This window comes from Pelophylax lessonae, assembly GCF_965119305.1.
Source record: "Pelophylax lessonae genome assembly, chromosome: 2".
NCBI classification, from domain to species: Eukaryota; Metazoa; Chordata; class Amphibia; order Anura; family Ranidae; genus Pelophylax; species Pelophylax lessonae.
Genome location: NC_138769.1, coordinates 730,440,656 through 730,464,207, shown reverse-complemented (window position 1 = coordinate 730,464,207; position 23,552 = coordinate 730,440,656). Strand labels below are relative to the sequence as shown.

General features: G+C 50.0%; 1 protein-coding gene across 1 annotated transcript in view; it reads left to right on the top strand.

The window, feature by feature from the left end:
* Nucleotides 1–2,149: 2,149 nt before the first annotated feature.
* Nucleotides 2,150–23,552, top strand: part of APBB1 (amyloid beta precursor protein binding family B member 1) — a 69,565-nt gene continuing 48,162 nt past the window's right edge. Inside the window, exons 1-2 of the mRNA XM_082245931.1 lie at nt 2,150–2,179; nt 17,864–18,525. Coding sequence (XP_082102057.1) covers nt 17,877–18,525 — 649 coding nt within the window. The 5' untranslated portion in view covers nt 2,150–2,179; nt 17,864–17,876. The remainder of the gene's footprint in view (nt 2,180–17,863; nt 18,526–23,552) is intronic.

Genomic DNA, 23,552 nt, shown 5'->3' with positions numbered 1-23,552 from the left:
ATTCTGAGTGACATACGGATAGGTCGGCTCAGAACGACGAAGCTCCCAACCCGCCGTTTAAGTACAGTCGGAGGGTGGGAAGCGGTAAAATTGTTTTTGTAAATCTTAACCACTTGTCGACTGTGCTATAGCAAAATGATGGCTACAGCGCGGGCCACCAGTTCTGGGAGGGCATCATTTGATGCCCCCCTGTGATTGCACCCGCTGCAGCATGTGGGCAGCGCTTTCTGATTGCTGTGTCTTCAACCACAGCCGATCACAGATTGGGGTAAAGAGCCAATTATAGCGACTCTTTACCACATGATTAGCTCAGCCACTCCCAGAGCCAATTCAGCTAGCTCCGCCCTCTACAACCCCTGAGGGCTCAGCCACACCCAAAGCCATTTCAGCTAGCTCCGCCCTCTACAACCCCTGAGAGCTCAGCCACTCCCAGAGCCATTTCAGCTAGCTCCGCCCTCTACAACCCCTGAGGGCTCAGCCACACCCAAAGCCATTTCAGCTAGCTCCGCCCTCTACAACCCCTGAGAGCTCAGCCACTCCCAGAGCCATTTCAGCTAGCTCCGCCCTCTACAACCCCTGAGGGCTCAGCCACACCCAAAGCCATTTCAGCTAGCTCCGCCCTCTACAACCCCTGAGAGCTCAGCCACTCCCAGAGCCATTTCAGCTAGCTCCGCCCTCTACAACCCCTGAGGGCTCAGCCACTCCCAGAGCCATTTCAGCTAGCTCCGCCCTCTACAACCCCTGAGGGCTCAGCCACTCCCAGAGCCAATTCAGCTAGCTCCGCCCTCTACAACCCCTGAGGGCTCAGCCACACCTAAAGCCATTTCAGCTAGCTCCGCCCTCTACAACCCCTGAGGGCTCAGCCACACCCAGAGCCATTTCAGCTAGCTCCGCCCTCTACAACCCCTGAGAGCTCAGCCACTCTCAGAGCCATTTCAGCTAGCTCCGCCCTCTACAACCCCTGAGGGCTCAGGCACTCCCAGAGGCATTTCAGCTAGCTCCGCCCTCTACATCCCCTGAAAGCTCAGCCACACCCAGAGCCAATTCAGCTAGCTCCGCCCTCTAAAACCCCTGAGGGCTCAGGCACTCCCAGAGACATTTCAGCTAGCTCCGCCCTCTACATTCCCTGAAGGCTCAGCCACACCCAGAGCCAATTCAGCTAGCTCCGCCCTCTACAACCCCTGAGGGCTCAGGCACTCCCAGAGGCATTTCAACTAGCTCCGCCCCTACATCCCCTGAAGGCTCAGCCACACCCAGAGCCAATTCAGCTAGCTCCGCCCTCTACAACCCCTGAGGGCTCAGCCACTCCCAGAGCCATTTCAGCTAGCTCCGCCCTCTACAACCCCTGAGGGCTCAGCCACACCCAGAGCCATTTCAGCTAGCTCCCCCCTTTAACCCTTGAGTGCTCAGCCACACACAGAACTATTTAAGCTAGCTCCGCCCCCTACAACTCCTAAATGCTCAGCCACACCCAGAGCCATTTCAGCTAGCTCCGCCCCCATACTACACCTGTGCGCTGTGATTCCCCCCCCCCCCCCAAAAAAAAAAAATCTATATCACAGGCACATCCGCCCCTAAATCTCCTGAGAATTCTTCCCTTTCCAAAAGCCATTCATCAAATAGCTCCGCCCCCCAGCCCTCTGCGCCCTCCGCTGCTCCCAAAATCCTCCCCGGTTAACTCCACCCCCGCCCCTCTCTGCCCTTTACCAACATGTCAGCGTGGAAAGGCGGAGCCGCGGGCCGGAAACGAGTCACGCAGGCCGGAAGTGCGGCAGTGCAGGGCGGGGTCGGCAGATAACGGGACCGGAGGAGGGCGGAAGTACGAGGTGAGGAGAGCGGAGATGTCTATAAGAGAGATTTCCCTGTGTAGGGGGGAGGGGTTTTATTGTATCCGTACACCGAATACCGAGAGGGCCACATAGACGGAACTGGTCCTCACACATTACCATGACAACCGACCGATAATCATCCCTCATCCCGGGCCTACACCCACCGTCCCAACCCTTATACCTGAATATAGAATGATAACTCTACAGTGTGCTCTACTTCTCCACACAGCCTCACCGAGTCACATAGAAATCTACACAGACTGTATAATCCGATCGTATGACCGATCTTCTCTGTGTTCTAGGAGCTTCTCTCTGGATGGAGGATGAGCGTCGTCTGCTGTAATCTCCTGGTAAGTGTCTATACAACCCACCATCCCACCACTGTATCCCATCACCTCATCCCATCTACACAACCCACCATCCCACCATTACATTACATCCATCCCATCTACACAACCCACCATCCCACCAGTGTATCCCATCCATCCACCCATCCCAACATTACATCCCATCCATCCCATCACCGCATCCCACCTACACAACCCACCAGTGTATCCCATCCATCCCACCATCACATCCCATCCATCCCACCATCACATCCCATCCATCCCACCATCACATCCCATCCATCCCAGCATTACATCCCATCCATCCCAGCATTACATCCCATCCATCCCACCACCGCATCCCACCTACACAACCCACCAGTGTATCCCACCATTACATTACATCCCATCCATCCCACCACCACATCCCACCATTACATCCCATCCATCCCACCATTACATCCCATCCATTCCACCATCACATCCCACCCATCCCACCACCCATCCCATCTACACAACCCACCATCCCACCAGTGTATCCCATCCATCCACCCATCCCAACATTACATCCCATCCATCCCATCACCGCATCCCACCTACACAACCCACCAGTGTATCCCATCCATCCCACCATCACATCCCATCCATCCCACCATCACATCCCATCCATCCCACCATCACATCCCATCCATCCCAGCATTACATCCCATCCATCCCAGCATTACATCCCATCCATCCCACCACCGCATCCCACCTACACAACCCACCAGTGTATCCCACCATTACATTACATCCCATCCATCCCACCACCACATCCCACCATTACATCCCATCCATCCCACCATTACATCCCATCCATTCCACCATCACATCCCACCCATCCCACCACCCATCCCATCTACACAACCCACCATCCCAGCATTACATCCCATCCATCCACCCATCCCATCCACCCCACCACCACATCCCACCATTACATCCCATCCCACCCTCACTTCCAACCACTGCATCCCATCTACACAACCCACCATCCCAGCATTACATCCCATCTACACAACCCACCAGTGTATCCCACCATTACATCCCATCCATCCCACCATTACATCCCATCCATCCCACCATTACATCCCATCCATCCCACCATTACATCCCATCCATCCCACCATTACATCCCATCCATCCCACCATTACATTCCAACCATCCCACCAGTACATCCCATCCATCCCACCACCACATCCCACCATTACATTACATCCCATCCCAGCATTACATCCCATCCATCCCACCACCGCATCCCATCTACACAACCCACCATCCCAGCATTACAACCCACCCATCCATCCACCCATCCATCCCATCACTACATTCCACCCATCCCACCATCACATCCCATCCCACCACCGTATCCCACCATTACATCCCAACCATCCCACCAGCGTATCCCATCACCACATCCCAACCATCTCACCATCACATCCCACCACTGCAACCCACCAGCATATTCCATCATCACATCCCATCCCACCATCCCATCCCACCAGCGTATCCCATCACCACATTCCACCACCACATCCCAACCATCCCACCAGCATCACATCACATCCCATCCCACCACTGCAACCCACCAGCATATCCCATCACCACATTCCATCATCCCACCAGCATTACATCCTATCCCCACCATCCCATCCCACCACCAGATTCCACCCATCCCACCCCACCATTACATTCCATCACCATATCCCACAATCTTATCCCATCACCATATCCCACCATCCCATCCCACCATTACATCCCATCCCACCACCGCATTCCACCCATCCCACCATTACATCCCATCCCACCATTACATCCCATCCCACCATTACATCCCATCCCACCATCACATCTTATCCCACCATTACATCTTATCCCATCACCGTATCCCACCATCACATCCCACCACCGCATTCCACACATCCCATTACATCTCATCCCACCATCACATCCCATCGCACCATTACATCTCATCCCACCACCGTATCCCACCATCCCATCCCACCACCACATTCCACCATTACATCCCATCCCACCACCGTATCCCACCATCACATCCCATCGCACCATCACATCCCATCCCACCACCATATCGCATCTTACCATCACATCCCACCCCAACAACCCATCCCACCACCGTATCCCAACATTCTGTCCCATCACCACATCCCATCCCACCATTACATCTTATCCCATCACCGTATCCCACCATCCCATCCCACCACCGCATTCCACACATCCCATCACATCCCATCGCACCATTACATCTCATCCCACCACCGTATCCCACCATCCCATCCCACCACCGTATTCCACCATCACATCCCATCCCACCACCGTATCCCACCATTACATCCCATCCCACCACCGTATCCCACCATCACATCCCATCCCACCACCGTATCCCACCATTACATCCCATCCCACCATCACATCCCATCCCACCACCATATCGCATCTTACCATCACATCCCACCCCAACAATCCATCCCATCACCATATCCCAACATTCTGTCCCATCACCACATCCCACCAACACATCACATTGCATCCTACCATCCCATCCCACCACCGTATCCCAACATTTCAACTTCCTACCATCACATCCCACCCCAACAACCCATCCCACCATCGTATCCCAACATTTCAACATCCCAACATCACATCCCATTCCACCACCGTATCCCAGCATTGCATCTCACCATCCCATCCCACTCCACCCCAACAACCCATCCCGTCCCACCACCACATCCCAACATCCCACCCCAATATCGCATCCTACCATCACATCCCATCTCATTATTGCATCCAACCCCCAACAACCCATTCCATCCCACCACCGGATGCCAACATTCCACCACTGTATCCCAATATTCTGTCCCACCACCACATCCCAACATCGCATCCTGACATCACATCGCATCTCACCATCACATCCTACCACCTAACCCGCTAGTCGAAGAGAAAAAAAAGAGTCCTCTATGCGCTGCATTAGTTCTCTATCCTACAGTACAGCCTTCACTACAGCATGGCCCAGGGTGGGAGGTGGAGCAGGTCTTCTGAATGCTGGGGTGGCCCTGGATGCAGCTTCTGTAGATAAGCACCATGCACTTTCACTTTTTCAGTCAGGCTGGCCACCAGCACCATAGCAACGAATGATGCTGTTGTAGCAGGCCACAATTCGGAGACCCCTGATCTAGATGTTGCCCAGTTCTGCTGTCATCCATGCTTTAACAATTAGTAGACATTGGGAGGTTCAGATCAGGATAATTTCCTGATAGCACTTGTGTGTTCCAGGCCTGCAATGAATAAATGTCAATGCAGGATGTATGAGAATCAAGCAGTCCAAGTATGGCTAAATTATACATAGGTACATTGTTCCAGCTTGGGTAATGTAATGATGTACAGTATCTCACAAATCCTACACCCCTCACATCTTTGTAAATATTTTATTCTAACTTTTCATGTGACAACACTGAAGAAATTACACTTTGCTACAATGTAAAGTAGTGAGTGTACAGCTTGTATAACAGTGTAAATTTGCTGTCCCCTCAAAATAACTCAACACAGCCATTAATGTCTAAACCGCTGGCAACAAAAGTGAGTACACCCCTAAGTGGAAATGTCCAAATTGAGCCCAAAGTGTCAATATTTTGTGTGGCCACCATTATTTTCCAGCACTGCCTTAACCCTCTTGGGCATGGAGTTCACCAGAGCTTCACAGGTTGGCTGGGGTCCTCTTCCACTCCTCCATGAGGATGTTAGAGACCTTGCGCTCCTCCACCTTCTGTTTGAGGATGCCCCACAGATGCTCAATAGGGTTTAGGTCTGGAGACATGCTTGGCCAGTCCATCACCTTTACCCTCAGCTTCTTTAGCAGGGCAGTGGTCTTGTGGAGGTGTGTTTGGGGTCGTTATTGGGGATAGACCGGTACGTTTTTTTTTTTTTAGGGCCGATACCAATATTTTGGTCACAACGTATCAATATCGGCCGATATTTTGTACATTTAAAGTTTTGAAAAATAAAGACAATTTTTGACACAAATCTGGTTTTGAACATGTTAATTTTTGTTTAATGCTTAATGGCTTGCTTGCTGGCACCCTGTGGTTGGTGGGTGGGTGGCTGGCTTGCACCCTGTGGTGGGTGGCTGGCTTGCACCCTGTGGTGGGTGGCTGGCTTGCACCCTGTGGTGGGTGGCTGGCTTGCACCCTGTGGTGGGTGGCTGGCTTGCACCCTGTGGTGGGTGGCTTGCTGGCACCCTGTGGTGTTTGGGGGGCTGGCACCCTGTGGTGGCTGGCTGGCTGGCCAGCTGGCACCCTGTGGTGGCTGGCTGGCCAGCTGGCACCCTGTGGTGGCTGGCTGGCTGGCCAGCCGGCACCCTGTGGTGGCTGGCTGGCTGGCCAGCCGGCACCCTGTGGTGGCTGGCTGGCTGGCCAGCCGGCACCCTGTGGTGGCTGGCTGGCTGGCCAGCCGGCACCCTGTGGTGGCTGGCTGGCTGGCCAGCCGGCACCCTGTGGTGGCTGGCTGGCTGGCCAGCCGGCACCCTGTGGTGGCTGGCTGGCTGGCCAGCCGGCACCCTGTGGTGGCTGGCTGGCTGGCCAGCCGGCACCCTGTGGTGGCTGGCTGGCTGGCCAGCCGGCACCCTGTGGTGGGTGGCTGGCTGGCCAGCCGGCACCCTGTGGTGGGTGGCTGGCTGGCCAGCCGGCACCCTGTGGTGGGTGGCTGGCTGGCCAGCCGGCACCCTGTGGTGGGTGGCTGGCTGGCCAGCCGGCACCCTGTGGTGGGTGGCTGGCTGGCCAGCCGGCACCCTGTGGTTGGTGGCTGGCTGGCCAGCCGGCACCCTGTGGTGGGTGGCTGGCTGGCCAGCCGGCACCCTGTGGTGGGTGGCTGGCTGGCCAGCCGGCACCCTGTGGTGGGTGGCTGGCTGGCCAGCCGGCACCCTGTGGTGGGTGGCTGGCTGGCCAGCCGGCACCCTGTGGTGGGTGGCTGGCTGGCCAGCCGGCACCCTGTGGTGGGTGGCTGGCTGGCCAGCCGGCACCCTGTGGTGGGTGGCTGGCTGGCCGGCCGGCACCCTGTGGTGGGTGGCTGGCTGGCCGGCCGGCACCCTTTTGTTGGGTGGCTGGCCGGCCGGCACCCTTTTGTTGGGTGGCTGGCCGGCCGGCACCCTTTTGTTGGGTGGCTGGCCGGCCGGCACCCTTTTGTTGGGTGGCTGGCCGGCCGGCACCCTTTTGTTGGGTGGCTGGCCGGCCGGCCGGCACCCTGTGGTCGCTGGCTGGCCGGCACCCTGTGGTCGGTGGCTGGCTGGCTGGCCGGCACCCTGTGGTCGGTGGCTGGCTGTCTGGCACCCCTGTCTGTGGGTGACTGGCTGTCTGGCACCCCTGTCTGTGGGTGGCTGGCTGTCTGGCACCCCTGTCTGTGGGTGGCTGGCTGGCACCCCTGTCTGTGGGTGGCTGGCTGGCTGGCACCCCTGTCTGTGGGTGGCTGGCCGTCTGGCACCCCTGTCTGTGGCTGGCTGGCCGCCTGGCACCCCTGTCTGTGGCTGGCTGGCCGCCTGGCACCCCTGTCTGTGGCTGGCTGGCCGCCTGGCACCCCTGTCTGTGGCTGGCTGGCCGCCTGGCACCCCTGTCTGTGGCTGGCTGGCCGCCTGGCACCCCTGTCTGTGGGTGACTGGCCGTCTGGCACCCCCGTCTGTGGGTGACTGGCTGGCTCGCTGGTACAGTGCCTGTGGCTGGCTGTGATACACTCCCGGGAGACTAGTCCTTACTCCAATATCGGCCAGTTCCGGGGCCGATACTGATATATCGGGGAAAGTGCATATCGGCCGCCGATAATCGGCCTATCCCTAATTGTTATCATGTTGGAATACTGCCCTGCGGCCCAGTTTCTGAAGGGAGGGGATCATACTCTGCTTCAGTATGTCACAGTACATGTTGGCATTCATGGTTCCCTCAATGAACTGTAGCTCCCCAGTTCCGGCAGCACTCATGCAGCCCCAGACCTTGACACTCCCACCACCATGCTTGACTGTAGGCAAGACACACTTGTCTTTGTACTCCTCACCTGGTTGCCGCCACACGCAAATAAGTTTATCTTGGTCTCATCAGACCACAGGACATGGTTCTAGTAATCCATGTCCTTAGTCTGCTTGTCTTCAGCAAACAGTTTGAGGGCTTTCTTGTGCATCATCTTTAGAAGAGGTTTCCTTCTGGGACGACAGCCATTAAGACCAATTTGATGCAGTGTGCGGCGTATGGTCTGAGCACTGACAGGCTGACCCCCCACCCCTTCAACCTCTGCAGCAATGCTGGCAGCACTCGTACATCTATTTTCCAAAGGCAGCCTTTGTATATGACGCTGAGCACATGCACTCAACTTCTTTGGTCGACCATGGGGAGGCTGGTTCTGAGGGGAGGCCGGTTCTGAGTGGAACCTGTCCTGTTAAACCACTGGGTCTTAGCCACCGTGCTGCAGCTCAGTTTCGGGGTCTTGGCAATCTTCTTATAGCCTAGGCCAGTGATGGTGAACCTTGACACCCCAGATGTTTTGGAACGACATTTCCCATGATGCTCAACTACACTGCAGAGTGCATGAACATCATGGGAAATATAGTTCCAAAACATCTGGGGTGCCAAGGTTCTCCATCACTGGCCTAGGCCATCTTTATGTAGAGCAAACATTCTTTTTTTCAGATCCTCGGAGAGTTCTCTGCCATTAGGTGCCATGTTGAATTTCCAGTGACCAGTATGAGAGAGTGAGAGCGATAACACCAAATTTAACACTCCTGCTCCCCGTTTACACCTGAGACCTTGTAACACTAACAAGTCACATGACACCTGGGAGGGAAAATGGCTAATTGGGCCCAATTTGGACATTTTCCCTTAGAGGTGTACTCACTTTTGTTGCCAGCGGTTTAGACATTAATGGCTGTGTGTTGAGTTATTTTGAGGGGACAGCAAATTTACACTGTTATACAAGCTGTACACTCACTGCTTTACATTGTAGCAAAGTGTAATTTCTTCAGTGTTGTCACATTGAAAGGTATAATAAAATATTTACAAAAATGTGAGGGGTGTACTCAGTTTTTTTGTATATACCATACCTGGGCGATATCCCTGGAAGCTGGAAATCGCTGTATAGACACCGCTATTCCAGGTAATCTCCATTTGCTTTTGGATCAATACCATTGCACAGTATGTAAGTATAATAAAAAAAGAATAATAAGTATTTCTGCCTCTGCAGCCAATAGACACTTCCCCTATATCAGGGCTTCCCAAACTTTTTTTGGGCCGAGACCCACTTCTGAATACAGTTATTTTTCGGGACCCACTTGCTTGTAATTGAATATTGTAAAGCGCTACAGAATTTTTTGGCGCTATATAAATGCAGATAATAATAATAAGGCATATTTTAAAGGGAGGGGGATGTTAAATTAAAAATATAAATGTACTACTTTTCAATTTATTATTGAATACACTTGCCAGATGTTCTAAGTGAGGGGTCAGAAACCTGTGGCATGTAAGCGGATTTGTGTAATCAGCACCCTCATAGACAGTCTAAGGCAGGCAGAGGACAGAAATCAACCACCCCAGGAGAGTGATCAGCAGGCTATATGGCACTCACCCTCCTTCCTCTCCCAGCGCTCCACAGTTGAGGTGAAGCCCCTGTTTGCCCTCTCCAGGGCCCACCACACCTCACCTCACCCTCCATGATGAGGAGCTCTATGCAAGTCTTGGTGTCCTGGCTCTTCTCCTTCAGATCCTCTACTGAGGTCACAGAAGCTGCCATAAACTGACACCGCTGGGCCACCTGGTCCTCCTATGACACTGAGGCTGCCGTCTCTGCCCGCTATAGCTGAGAGAATCCCGCTGCCAGTCTAGCCACCACCGCTGTCGCCAGCAGGACCGAGGAGCTGGCTCTGCACCCCATGAACATATCCTACATAACAGCCCACATGGGTACTCACTGATGCAAGTATCCTCCTCGTGGGTAATGCAGACTAGCCTCCGTAAACTGCGTGGGCGGGGTCCTGAATCCATCGCGATTTGACTGCTCTGGCTCCCTGTAATTTGCGTGGGCTCCCACAGCACAATTTAAGCGGGCTGCTCACAAGGAATTCCGGCTCAGCACGACCCACCAGTGGGTACCGGCCCACAGATTGGGAACTCCTACTCTATATGGTTAGTCCCAGCCTTGGGATCTTTAATCCTTTGTTAGGACAGATAAGCGTAGATTTTCAAAAACTGGAGAGTGCAAAATCTGGTGCAGCTGTGCATGGTAGCCAATCGGCTTCCAACTTCAGCTTGTTCAATTAGTCTTTGACAATAAAAGCTAGAAGCTGATTGTTTTCTATGCACAGATGCACTAGGTTTTGCACACTTCAGTTTTAGTAAATCGGCTCCATAGTCTTCAAATCTAGTGTACAACTGATAATGAGATCTGGTAGCAGATTTCCTGGTTCCCTGCCCTTATCAACATGCTAAAGATTTTTTTAAATATAACCTTTTTGTTTTCCATTTATACTTTTTTTTTTTTTTTTTTTTTTTTACACCCACTGATTCTTTTCTATTGATCCCTGTGCTTTTTTGTGCAACGCAGGCAGATCATGTCTGGTGGGAGGAGCCGGCAGGGTGCAGACAAGCAGTGGGCAGGCTATTGGGTGGAGTTTTGCTAATATGAAAATGCCTTAGTTGGTGGATGTCAGTTTGGAGGGGGTAGTTCCTAAGCAGGCGAAATTTGCATGTAGACCACCCTAGGTGACACTCATATGTGATGCTAAGCCTCCATGATTAAAAGAACTGAAATGCAGTGAACGAAAGGGAGGGCATAGACAGTCAGGCTGGAGAGGAAAGAACTAGATGACGTCCTCCAGCCAGGAAAGGAGGAGGTCTCTATCTGACTTGCTGCGGCTTCTAATGCACATTGTGAGAAGCTTGCAGTGTGCAGTGAAATCAGAGTAAGCAGTATCTGTACAAGAGAGAGCTGGTACAGCTGTGCAAGATTGACGAGAAGGCCGGCCTTCAGCTTTAAAACCCTTCTTTTACAGACCGTACTTTAAAACCCAACTCCACCTTTTTCGTGCTGACCACTTTCTGCCCAACTTCAGGCTGGTCATGTGACATTATGGCTCCTTCATCTTTTCCTGTGAGCCCAGGTCAGTGTACTAAAGCGGAGTTCCAGCCATTTACTCACCTGTCCAACGGTCCAGCGATGCGGCCGCCGGAAGCCTCGATCCTCTCCCTCGGCGCCGGCATCACTGCTGTGGGCACCCGGCTGTTACAGTTTGCGGCTTCACAGCCGGGTACCCACTGCGCATGCGCGAGTCGCGCTGCGCGCCGTGATTGGCCGGCAATCTTCTGGGACCTCTGACGTGTCCCAGAAGATTGCAGGGAGGGGGAGAGGAGAACTTCCGCTCAGGGCGCCGCGGCGCTCCGAGCGGAAGTGGGAGCGGGTACCTGTCAAAACTAGGTACCCGCTCCCCCCCCCCCAAAAAAATGACATGCCAAATGTGGCATGTCGGGGGGTCAGGACTCCCTAAAGCGGAAGTTCCACTTTTGGGTGGAACTCCGCTTAATCTCCCAGGAAGTAAGATTGATACCAACTCTACAGAGTGGCAGGCCTGTAGGGGAAAGAAAAGCACTGCAGTAAAACCCCTTTTCTTTATCGTACATCACGGGACACAGCGCAGCCATAATAATTACTATCTGGGTTATACGCCACCTATAGGTGAATGGACACTGGCAACCAAAACGACAGGAAGTCCCCCTCTATATAACCCCTCCCATACAGGACGTACCTCAGTTTCTTTACCAGTGTCTTAGAGGTGGTGGTCATGGTTGGAGAAGCTCTCCATATTTTTAAAGCAGAAGAAAAAAAATTGCTACAATCCTGGTTAAGATCTCTGGATCCAAGGGGATTGGCAATCAGATCCATCCGAAAGTGGACGACTGAAAGGATGGTACCGGAGCCTCGGTAAAGGGGAAACGAGGTTGCCTGTAATGCGACCCTCTTGGGCGCTGGACTCTGGGATCCGGGCCCTTGGTAAGACTAATGCCCCGTACACACGCATCGATTATTGGCCGGGAATTATCGGCCAACGTCCGATCGGCCGTTTTTCGGCTTGTTAGTATGATGCTTCCGACAACCGACTCCGACTTTTCGGCCGCAAAAAATCTGGTGTGCAGGCTATAAAATTTTTGTTGGCCAACAACACAACGGCTGATTTTCCGTCAGTCAGTACAGATTTCGGTAGACAAAAATCTGATGAGCAAGACTGGGCATGCTCAGAGAAGAAAAAACACACGGAAAGTAAACCAGCACATGACATCACTGCTGAAGTAGATTTTTATTGGCCGAGAAAATTTGTGTGCAGTCTAGGCACATTTCAACCAACACAACAACTCTGGACAAAAGTCGGATGATCGGTCAGCCGATAATCGTTGCGTGTGTACGAGGCTTAACTCCAAAGGCGTTCCAGCAGGGTGCCCTATAGGTCCAAGGGAGTGGCCCCAATAATTAGGGGGACCCGATCCTTGAAGGTCGACAGGTGACAGAACCCGTCGTGCTGAGTGAAGTTTGGATTCTAGTTAGGCATAATCCTGCGGCAGGAATGATAAGTTCACTTTAATTATGATGCACTGTTACCTTCTAATTTAACAGATACCGGGTGCCATGCTTTTTCTCCACTAGAGGCAGTATGTGTATTCAGCTGTGGCCTGCCTACCTTGGATGCCTTTTTCTGCTTTCAAACCCCCCTGATGCTTGGCGGACAGTGGGACTTTGTACATCCCGCCCGCCCGCCCATCCGCTTACCCTCTGTGGCTCAGGTTCAGTGGCCATCCCTGTGGCGGGAGATCACACATGTGCAAGTTCAGCCTATTTACATGCACGAGCGTGCACGTGGAGCCGGGAGGAGGCATGTCTGTGACGCGTTGGCGTGCACGTGGAGCCGGGAGGGGGCATGTCCGTGACGCGTTCGCGTGCAGGTGGAGCCGGGAGGGGGCATGTCTGTGACGCGTTGGCGTGCACGTGGAGCCGGGAGGGGGCATGTCCGTGACGCGTTGGCGTGCAAGTGGAGCCGGGAGGAGGCATGTCCGTGACGCGTTGGCGTGCAAGTGGAGCCGGGAGGAGGCATGTCCGTGACACGTTGGCGTGCACGTGGAGCCGGGAGGGGGCATGTCTGTGACGCGTTGGCGTGCACGTAGAGCCGGGAGGGGGCATGTCCGTGACGCATTGGCGTGCATGTAGCATGCTACACATGCTCAGTAAGGGGCGGAGACGACACGGCATTTGGGTGTTCCCGACGGTGTAAGCTTCTATCAGAAGCTGGATGGGACACCGAGCAGCTGGGTGCATGAGTCACTGTGGGTGAATGTTTACAGGCACTGACAGGTTCTGTTACTTTGGGATAACTGTGCTGTGTGTGAGAAGCTGTTACAGCTTGGCACGAGCTTTGAGTACACTAAAGTAAGTACCTCTAGTTTTCTTGTCTGGAGCAATGTCCTGCCGGAAAAGGAGTTGGGGGGCACATCGGGAAGGGGCACTAGTGTGCCGTCAGGATTGGAAGATCCTAGCCATGCATCCTCTGTTAACCTCCCCTGAGAGGCCAGGGGCGACTGGCCAATCTGAGCCATTACAGTTGTCAGGCATAGTAGCCACATCTAGTGCTTCTGTCTCAGCCTACTAAGGACGATTTGGCATCGGCTTTAGCCGCCCTTGAGGGAAACATTGCTGGCATGATTGCTTCAGTGTCACAGGGAGGGAGGAAACGTGATACACCCCCCTCATCTGAGCCCCCTTGTTTTAGTTCAGGATTGGGCAGAGGATGTTAAAGATGTAGCTGTATATTGCTTAGTAGAAGGCAGAGCTGAGGATTTCACTTCTGGGGAGTCGGGGTCTGAAGAGCCATTCTCGGCCTCTCAATCCCAGAGTTTAATTCAGTCTCTCGCTGAAATGGGAAACGGTCCGGTTTGGATTTAATTGCCTCCCTTAGAGATGTCTGAAGTCTTTTTCCTCATTAGGTTCCTTACGCCCTCCTCAAAATTCTCAGGCTTTTCCCTTACATCCGCTTTTAAAGCAGATATTATATGCTGATTGGGATCATCCTGATAGGATTTTTATTCCTCCCAAAATGTTTTCTTTGTATCCTATGGAGGAAAAATTCACAATAAAATGGATTTTGCTGCTATTTCTTCTACAAGCAGAAATGTAACCTGTCCTGTAGATAATGTCCAGGTCTTTTTTAAAGATCCAGCTGATAAGAAATTGGAATCTTTACTATTGAAGGGTCTGCAATACAACTGGCAGTGACGGCTATAGGAGTTTGTCAAGCTTTGAAAGCCCATGTTAAACGGGTGTCCAAGAGTGTTCTCAGGGAGAGTCTGCTGAAGATTTAGCAGACTTTCCTCAGGTTTTGTGGTTTGCAGTAGATGCTCTTAACCACTTAAGCCCCGGAAGATTTTACCCCCATTCCGACCAGGGGGTATTTCGCGATTCGGCACTGCGTGACTTTAACGGACAATTGCGCGGTCGTGCGACGCTGTACCTAAACGAATTTGGCGTCCTTTTTTTCCCACAAACAGAGCTTTCTTTTGGTGGTATTTGATCACCTGTGCGATTTTTTTGATCACGCGCTATAAACAAAAAAAGAGCGTCAATTTTGCAAAAATAGCAATATTTTTCACATTTTTTTAATATGAAATTCCCCCCAAAAAAAATGTAAAAATCAAAATTTTTTAACATTTTCGGCCAATTTGTTTTATGCTACCTATGTTTGGTAAAAAAAAATCGCAAAAAGCGTATTTTGATTGGTTTGCGCAAAAGTTATCGCGTTTACTAACAAAGGGAAAGATTTTTGTCACTTTTGTTGTTTTTTTTTTTTAACGCGTAATGGCGGCGATCTGCGATTTTTTTATTTTTTTTTTTTATTTTTTTTTTTTTTTTCCGGTACTGCGACATTGCGGCGGACAGATCGGACCCTTGACTGACATTTTTGACACTTTTGGGGTTACCAGTGACATTTCTACAGTAATCAGTGCTATATATATGCACTGTTACTGTAAAAATACACTGGTAGTGAAGGGGTTAACTTTATTTGGGAGGGAGGGGCTGTGTGTGTCCCTAGGGGCGTGCTTTCTGCTGTGATTGGCTGTGGCTTGAGCTGTAAGGACACTGATCAACGGATCTACATAGTAGATCCATGTGATCAGTGTCTTTACAGCGAGAATGACAGGCAGCTTGTTTACACAAGCTGCCTGACATTCTCCCTCTCCCCCGCCGAGTGGCCGGCGGACATCGGGTCCGCTGGTCACACGCGCGGGGGGGTCCGTGACCACGCGGGAGCGCGCCTCCGGGGGCGCGCGCTCGCTCCCTAGACCCTCACAAGCAAGCAACGTAGCTCTACGTTAGTTTGCCTGTGAGGGGCTGACCGCCGACGTAGATAGTCGTACGGCGGTCGGCAAGTGGTTAAAGACTCCATACAGCAAATGTCACATTTTGCTCTTTTTTTTTTTTTTCAAAGACCGATTGCTTTACATTCCTTTGTCCAAGCCTTTATACAAGGGGTGCTATGTATGCTTCTGCTAGTTAGGCCACCATTGTGTCCTTGGGATTAAAATTTGGGCCTTGCGGTTTTAAAGAAACAGCCTTTTGAGTCCATTCGGCATATTCCTTTGGTTCTTTTGACTAGAAAGTTAGTCTTTTTGGTTTCCAGTAACTACAGCTAGAAGAGTATCAGAGTTAGTGGCTGTTTCTTGTGATCTTACATCAAGATAGGTTGATTCTATGTCTACTCCCAGGGTTTTTGCCCAAGGTGGTGTCTGCTTTTCATCCGAATCAGGATATTATACTGCCTTCCTTCCTCTCCAAATCCTCAAACGGCAGAGCAAAAGTTGTTACATTCTCTCAATGTAGTATGTGCATTTAAGGACTATTGAAGATGTCTGCTCAGATTCGGAAGAACGACCTTTTGTTCGTGCTGCCAGAAGGGCCCAGGAAAGGGCAGGCAGCAGCAGGGTCTACAATTTCTCAGTGGATTCATCGGGTCATTATCCAGGCATATGGTTTAAAGGGGAAAGGTTCCACCTTTTCCGGTAAAGGCACACTCTACCAGAAGGTAAGTGCTTCTTGGGCAGTTCGCCTTCAAGCTTCTATGGTTCAGATTTGCAGGACCACTACATGGTCTTCAGTACATACATTCACTAGATTCTATCAGGTGGATGTTAGGACCCGGGAGGATTCTGCATTTGGCCGCAGTGTGCTGCAGGCAGCTATGTAGATCTTCTTGGTCTGATGGCGGTTTTTTCGTATTTGGTGTACCCTCCCCCCCCTCAAGGTGCATTGCTTTGGTACGTCCCAGATAGTAATTATTATGGCTGCTCTGTGTCCCGTGATGTACAATAAAGAAAATTGGATTTTTCCTACAGCTTACCTGTAAAATCCTTTTCTTGGAGTACATCACGGGACACAGAGGTCCCTCCCCTCTTTTCTGGGATGTTTATTGCTTGCTACAAAACTGAGGTACTTCCTGTATGGGAGGGGTTATATAGAGGGGGACTTCCTGTATGGGAGGGGTTATATAGAGGGGGACTTCCTGTATGGGAGGGGTTATATAGAGGGGGACTTCCTGTATGGGAGGGGTTATATAGAGGGGGACTTCCTGTATGGGAGGGGCTATATAGAAGGGGACTTCCTGTATGGGAGGGGTTATATAGAGGGGGACTTCCTGTATGGGAGGGGTTATATAGAGGAGGACTTCCTGTATGGGAGGGGTTATATAGAGGGGGACTTCCTGTATGGGAGGGGTTATATAGAGGGGGACTTCCTGTATGGGAGGGGTTATATAGAGGGGGACTTCCTGTATGGGAGGGGCTATATAGAGGGGGACTTCCTGTATGGGAGGGGCTATATAGAGGGGGACTTCCTGTATGAGAGGGGCTATATAGAGGGGGACTTCCTGTATGGGAGGGGTTATATAGAGGGGGACTTCCTGTATGGGAGGGGTTATATAGAGGGGGACTTCCTGTATGGGAGGGGTTATATAGAGGGGGACTTCCTGTATGGGAGGGGTTATATAGAGGGGGACTTCCTGTATGGGAGGGGTTATATAGAGGGGGACTTCCTGTATGGGAGGGGTTATATAGAGGGGGACTTCCTGTATGGGAGGGGTTATATAGAGGGGGACTTCCTGTATGGGAGGGGTTATATAGAGGGGGACTTCCTGTATGGGAGGGGCTATATAGAGGGGGACTTCCTGTATGGGAGGGGCTATATAGAGGGGGACTTCCTGTATGGGAGGGGTTATATAGAGGAGGACTTCCTGTATGGGAGGGGTTATATAGAGGGGGACTTCCTGTATGGGAGGGGTTATATAGAGGGGGACATCCTTCCTTTTTGGTTGCCAGTGTCCATTCACCTATAGGTGGCGTATATCCCAGATAGTAATTATTATGGCTGCTCTGTGTCCCGTGATGTACTCCAAGAAAAGGATTTTACAGGTAAGCTGTAGGAAAAATGCAATTTTTTTTTCCTGTAGCATAGAAATGTTATATCTTAGTAGTGGCAGGATTGCTTTATCTGTGTGTACAATACAGATTGGTACATGACCCTGAACTTGATTTTGATGCTGATGTTTTCAGATCGTTTTCTAATGTTTGACTTCTTTGTGTCTCTCTCAGCCTCACCGTTAGTATGTCTGGACCTATAACAGAGAAGAGTCCAGTGTCCGCCCTCACCCTCAACCTCATCTCTTCCCACAACGACCTCCTTTCCCCGAAGAGCCGCCAGATTTATGCCCACACTGACCTACAAAGCGCCATGGGGCTTGTCAGCGCCGAACTCGGCGGAGGCGCCCCGTCCGAACACACCAACCCTAAGTGGTTAAAGGAAGGGCAGAACCAGCTGCGCAAAGCAGCCGAGCATGAGAAAGAGGATCAGAACTGTAACCCCGATCCGGAACGTGGTAACAAAGACTGGACCAACTGGAACCAAGAGAAGAGTAACAAGCGGACCCAGCTGGAGGAACTCGAAGTGTCGGCTCTGAACTGCGTCAATCGCAGCAGCATCATCAACACTTCTCTGCTCATCCAAGATGGAGAAGATGAGGATGACGATCTGACACCGGCTCAGAGTGAGGTCACAGATCCCGTCACCACAGAGACCTCTGAACAGAGCTCCGAGGTTCAGGAGAACAGCAAAGAGATGACTGATGGCCCCAGAGACACGGGGCGCAGTGCAAGCCTCCTGTTTGGAATGAGGAACACGGCTGGCAGTGATGAGGACTCCAGCTGGGCGACTCTGTCTCAGGGTAGTCCATCTTACGGCTCCCCTGATGACACAGGTGAGATACAGAGCCACCCTGGGCAGCCTTTATTCAGGGGCCACAGTACACATGTATACCTTTCCTGTCATATGACGTTTACCTTGAAGTAGGGCATTTGATTCCCTATCACCCCAACATCTTTTTTTCTCTTACCTTTGCTTATCACTTTGTTTCTGTTGTTTTTCTGACTTTCTTGCTTTTGTTTGTCTACTTGGCTACAGATTCTTGTGATTGGTTTGGCTTTAAATGTTCTGTTGTGTCTTTAAAGTGGCCCAAGCAAGTAGATTGTCTAAAGTTTTTATTTAATTGATTTTAATAATGATTAACCACTTGCCGACCGACTCGCGACTATTTACTGCGTCGGTCAGCCCCTCACAGGCAGAGCGACGTAGTACTACGTCGCTAGCCTGTGAGGGTCTAGGGAGCGAGCGCGCGCCCCCGAGTGGTCACAGATCTCCCCCCCCCCGCGCGTGTGACCGGTGGACCCGATGTCCGCCGGTCACTCGGCGATCGGTGCAGAGGGAGAAAGGCAGGCGGCTAATGTAAACAAGCCGCCTGTCATTCTCCCCTGTGTATGAATAGTGATCATACGGTTGTACTATGTAGGACCGTTGATCACTGTTCCTACACCTCAAGCCACAGCCAATCACAGTTAGAATCACGCCCCTAGGGACACAGCCCCTCCCTCTCAAAAAAAAGTTAACCCCTTCACTGCCAGTGTAATTTTACAGTAACAGTGCATATGTATAGCACGGATTACTGTAGTAATGTAAACAAAGCCGCCTGTCATTCTTAGCTGTGTAAGAATGGAGATCATACGGTTCTGCTATGTAGGACCGTTGATCTCTGTTCTCACACCTCAAGCCACATCCAATCACAGTTAGAAGCACGCCCCTAGGGACACACTTAACCCCTCCCTCTCAAATAAAGTTAACTCCTTCCCTGCCAGTGTAATTTTTACAGTAACAGTGCATATGTATAGCATTGATTACTGTAGAAATGTCACTGGTAACCCCAAAAGTGTCAAAAATGTCAGTCAAGGGTCCGATCTGTCCGCCGCAATGTCGCAGTACCGCAAAAAAATTGCAGATCGCCGCCATTACGCGTTAAAAAAAAAAAAAAACAACAAAAATGACAAAAATCTTTCCCTTTTAGTAAACGCGATAAATTTTGCGCAAACCAATCAAAATACGCTTTTTGCGTTTTTTTTTTTTTTTAACCAAACATATGTAGCATAAAACAAATTGGCCGAAAATGTTAAAAAATTTAGATTTTTACATTTTTTTTGGGGGGGGGAATTTCATATAAAAAAAATGTGAAAAATATTATTTTTGCAAAATTGTCGCTCTTTTTTTGTTTATAGCGCATGATCAAAAAATCGCACAGGTGATCAAATACCACCAAAAGAAAGCTCTATTTGTGGGAAAAAAAGGACGTCAAATTAGTTTGGGTACAGCGTCGCACGACCGCGCAATTTTTCGTTAAAGTCACGCAGTGCCGAATCGCAAAATAGGCCCTGGTCAGGAAGGGGGTAAAATCTTCCGGGGCTTAAGTGGTTAATACAGTGGCGGGAGATACATTACAAAGGGAAATACAGTATAATGGTTTGGTTACAAACAGGGAAAACCCAACTTTGGAGGAATAATGGAAGGACAAATAGAGACCGCGAACCATTAATATGCCAATAGTAGTTTTTAGGAATGGTATCGTATAGTATAACAAAAAGGGAACAAAGACAAGGCTAAGGGTCCCCATACATGGCTTGAACTTCAGATGATTCCTGCTGAATCGGATGACATTCAGTCCATGGGGGGGCAGTGCAATCACTATCCAGCACCACAATGTACAGTGAATCCGGAAAGTATTCATTTTTTTCACATTTTGTTATGTTACAGCCTTATACCAAAATGGGTTAAAATCATTATTTTCCTCAAAATTGCACAAACAATCCCCCATATTGACAACGTAAAAGAAGTTTGTTTGAAATCTTTGCAAATGTATTAAAAATAAAAAACCACATATACATTAAGTATTCACAGCCTTTGCCATGACACTCAAAATTAAACTCGGGTGCATCCTGTTTCCACTGATCACCCTTGAGATGTTTCCACAACTTGATTGGAGTCCACCTGTGGTAAATTCAGTTACTTATGCCTCGTACACACGCATCGATTATTGGCCGGGAATTTTCGGCCAACGTCCGATCGGCCGATTTTCGGCTTGTTAGTATGATGCTTCCGACTTTTCGGCCGAAAAAAATCTGGTGTGCAAGCTATAAAATTTTTGTTGGCCGTCAACACAACGGCCGATTTTCCGTCAGTCAGTACAGATTTCGTCAGACAAAAATCTGATGAGCAAGTCTGGGCATGCTCAGTGAAGATAAAACACGAAGAAAACAAACCAACACATGGCATCACTTCTGAAGTAGATTTTTGTTGGCCGAGAAAATTCGTGTGCAGTCTAGAGCACATTCCAACCAACAAAATACAACTTGGACAAAAGTCGGATGATTGGTCAGCCGATAATCGTTGCGTGTGTACGAGGCATAAGACATGATTTGGAAAGGCACACACCTGTCTATATACGGTTCCACAGTAAAGGCCCGTACACACGTACCGATCGTCGTCATACAAACGTTCGTCTTTTCTCCCCGGGATGTCGATGTCTGTTGAAAAGTGCAAAGACAGCACAAGAATTTTGTCCGCCGACTTCAGCTGACTGCAGAAGTGATGTCATGTAATGGTTAACTTTCCCTGTGTTTTTTCTTTTCTGAGCATGCCCAGTCTTGCAAATCTGCGGTCTGTCGGCTGATTTCTGTACTGACAGGCGAACAATCGTCCATTCTGGTGTCCGCAGACAAAAATTTTCATGTTTGCAAGAAAGACTCTTGTCCGCGGATTGTGTGCAGACAGCTGTCGGAGGCACCATACTAACAAGCGTACAATCGGCAGATCTTTCGTCCGCCGACGTTTGTATGACGACGATCGGTACGTGTGTACGGGCCTTTAGAGCACAAACCAAGCCATGAAGTCCAAGGAAATGTCTGTAGACCTCTGAGACAGGATTGTATGGAGGCACAGATCTGGGGAAGGGTACAGAAAAATGTCTGCAGCATTGAAGGTCCCAGTGAGCACAGTGGCCTCCATTATCCATAAATAGAAGAAGTTTTTGGAACCACCAGGACTCTTCCTAGATCCACAGCCCAGCCAAACTGAGCGATTGGGGGAGAAGGAACTTAGTCAGGGGGTTGACCAAGAACCCAATGGTCACTCTGACAGAGCTCCAGCATTTCTCTGTGGAGAGAGGAGAACCTCCCAGAATAACAATCATCTCTGCAGCACTCCACCAATCAGGCCTGTGTGTTAGAATGGCCAGACAGAAGCCACTCCTCAGTAAAAAGCACATGACAGCCCGCCTGGAGTTTGCCAGAAGGTACCTGAAGGACTCCCAGACCATGAGAAACAAAACTCTCTGGTCTAATGAAACAGATTGAACTGTTTGGCCTGAATGGCAAGTGTCATGTCTGGAGGAAACCAGGCACCGCTCATCACCAAGCCAATACCATCCCTACAATGAAGCATGGTGGTGGCAGCATTATACTGTGGCGATGTTATTTAGCATCAGGAACTGGGAGACTAGTCAGGATCGAGGGAAAGATGAATGCAGCAATGTACAGAGACTTCCCTGATGGAAAAACTGCTCCAGAGTGCTCTGGAACCTCAGACTGGGGCAAAGTTTCATCTTCCAACAGGACAACGACCCTACGCACACAGCCAAGATAACAAAGGAGTGGCTACGGGACAACTCTGTGAATGTCCCTGAGTGGCCCAGACTTGAACCACATTGCATTGAATGTCTCCGGAGAGATCTAAAAAAAGTGCACCGATGCTCCTCATCCAAGCTGATGGGGCTTGAGAGGTCCTGCAAAGAAGAATGGGAGAAATTGCCCAAAAATAGGTGTGCCAAGCTTGTAGCATCATACTCAAAAGAATTTTAAGGCTGTGAATACTTATGTACATGGGATTTTTTATTTTGCAAAGATTTCAAACAAACTTCTTTCACATTGTGATTATTGGGTATTGTTTGTAGAATTTTGAGGAAAATAATGAATTTAATCCATTTTGGAATAAGGCTGTAACATAAAATGTGTAAAAAGTGAAGCGCTGTGAATACTTTCCGGATGCACTGTAACTATCAGATACAGTCACACGGTACCCATCGGCTGCTAGTGTGGGTGGGGCAATCAATTTGGCTTTTCTGGTATTTTTACCCTTTTTATTGTGGTCTTTAGGGACCCCATTTTGTAAGGATTGGAAAAGAATGAATGGAGATGGAGAGAGGAGTTCTGTGAGGATTTACATAGAATGGACAGGGTGCACTATTTGCTAGTTGCATGGATACTAAAGTTAGACCTAGATCTATCAATACCAAAAAATAACCGCGCTAAACACACTTTAAAGAAATATATATATAATATATATATGTGAGAAACAAATGGCGTTAGGCGCCAAAAGTACTTGCGCTTATTGGATAAAAGTGCAAATGTGCAAAATTAATTGTTAGTGCAATACAATTGGTGGTGAATATGTGAACTAATATATATATGTGCTGAACCGTAAGTGAAGTGAACACAACTGAAATTTATAACTAAAAAGTCAAAGCAGCAGCTGAAGTGGGAACACCCCAATTAACCACTTTACCACCGGAGGATTTTGCTGTCTTACGTCCAGGCCACTTTTTGCGATTCGGCACTGTGCGACTTTAACGGACAATTGCGCGGTCGTGCGAAGCTGTACCCAAACGAAATTGACGTCCTTTTTTTTCCCACAAACAGAACTTTCTTTTGGTGGTATTTGATCACCTGTGCGATTTTTACTTTTTGCGCTATAAACAAAAAAAGAGCGTAAATTTTGAAAAAATAACAATATTTTTCACATTTTTTTTATATGAAATTCCCCCCCAAAAAAATGTAAAAATCAAATTTTTTTTTAAATGTTTGGCCAATTTGTTTTCTGCTACCTATGTTTGGTAAAAAAAAAAATCAC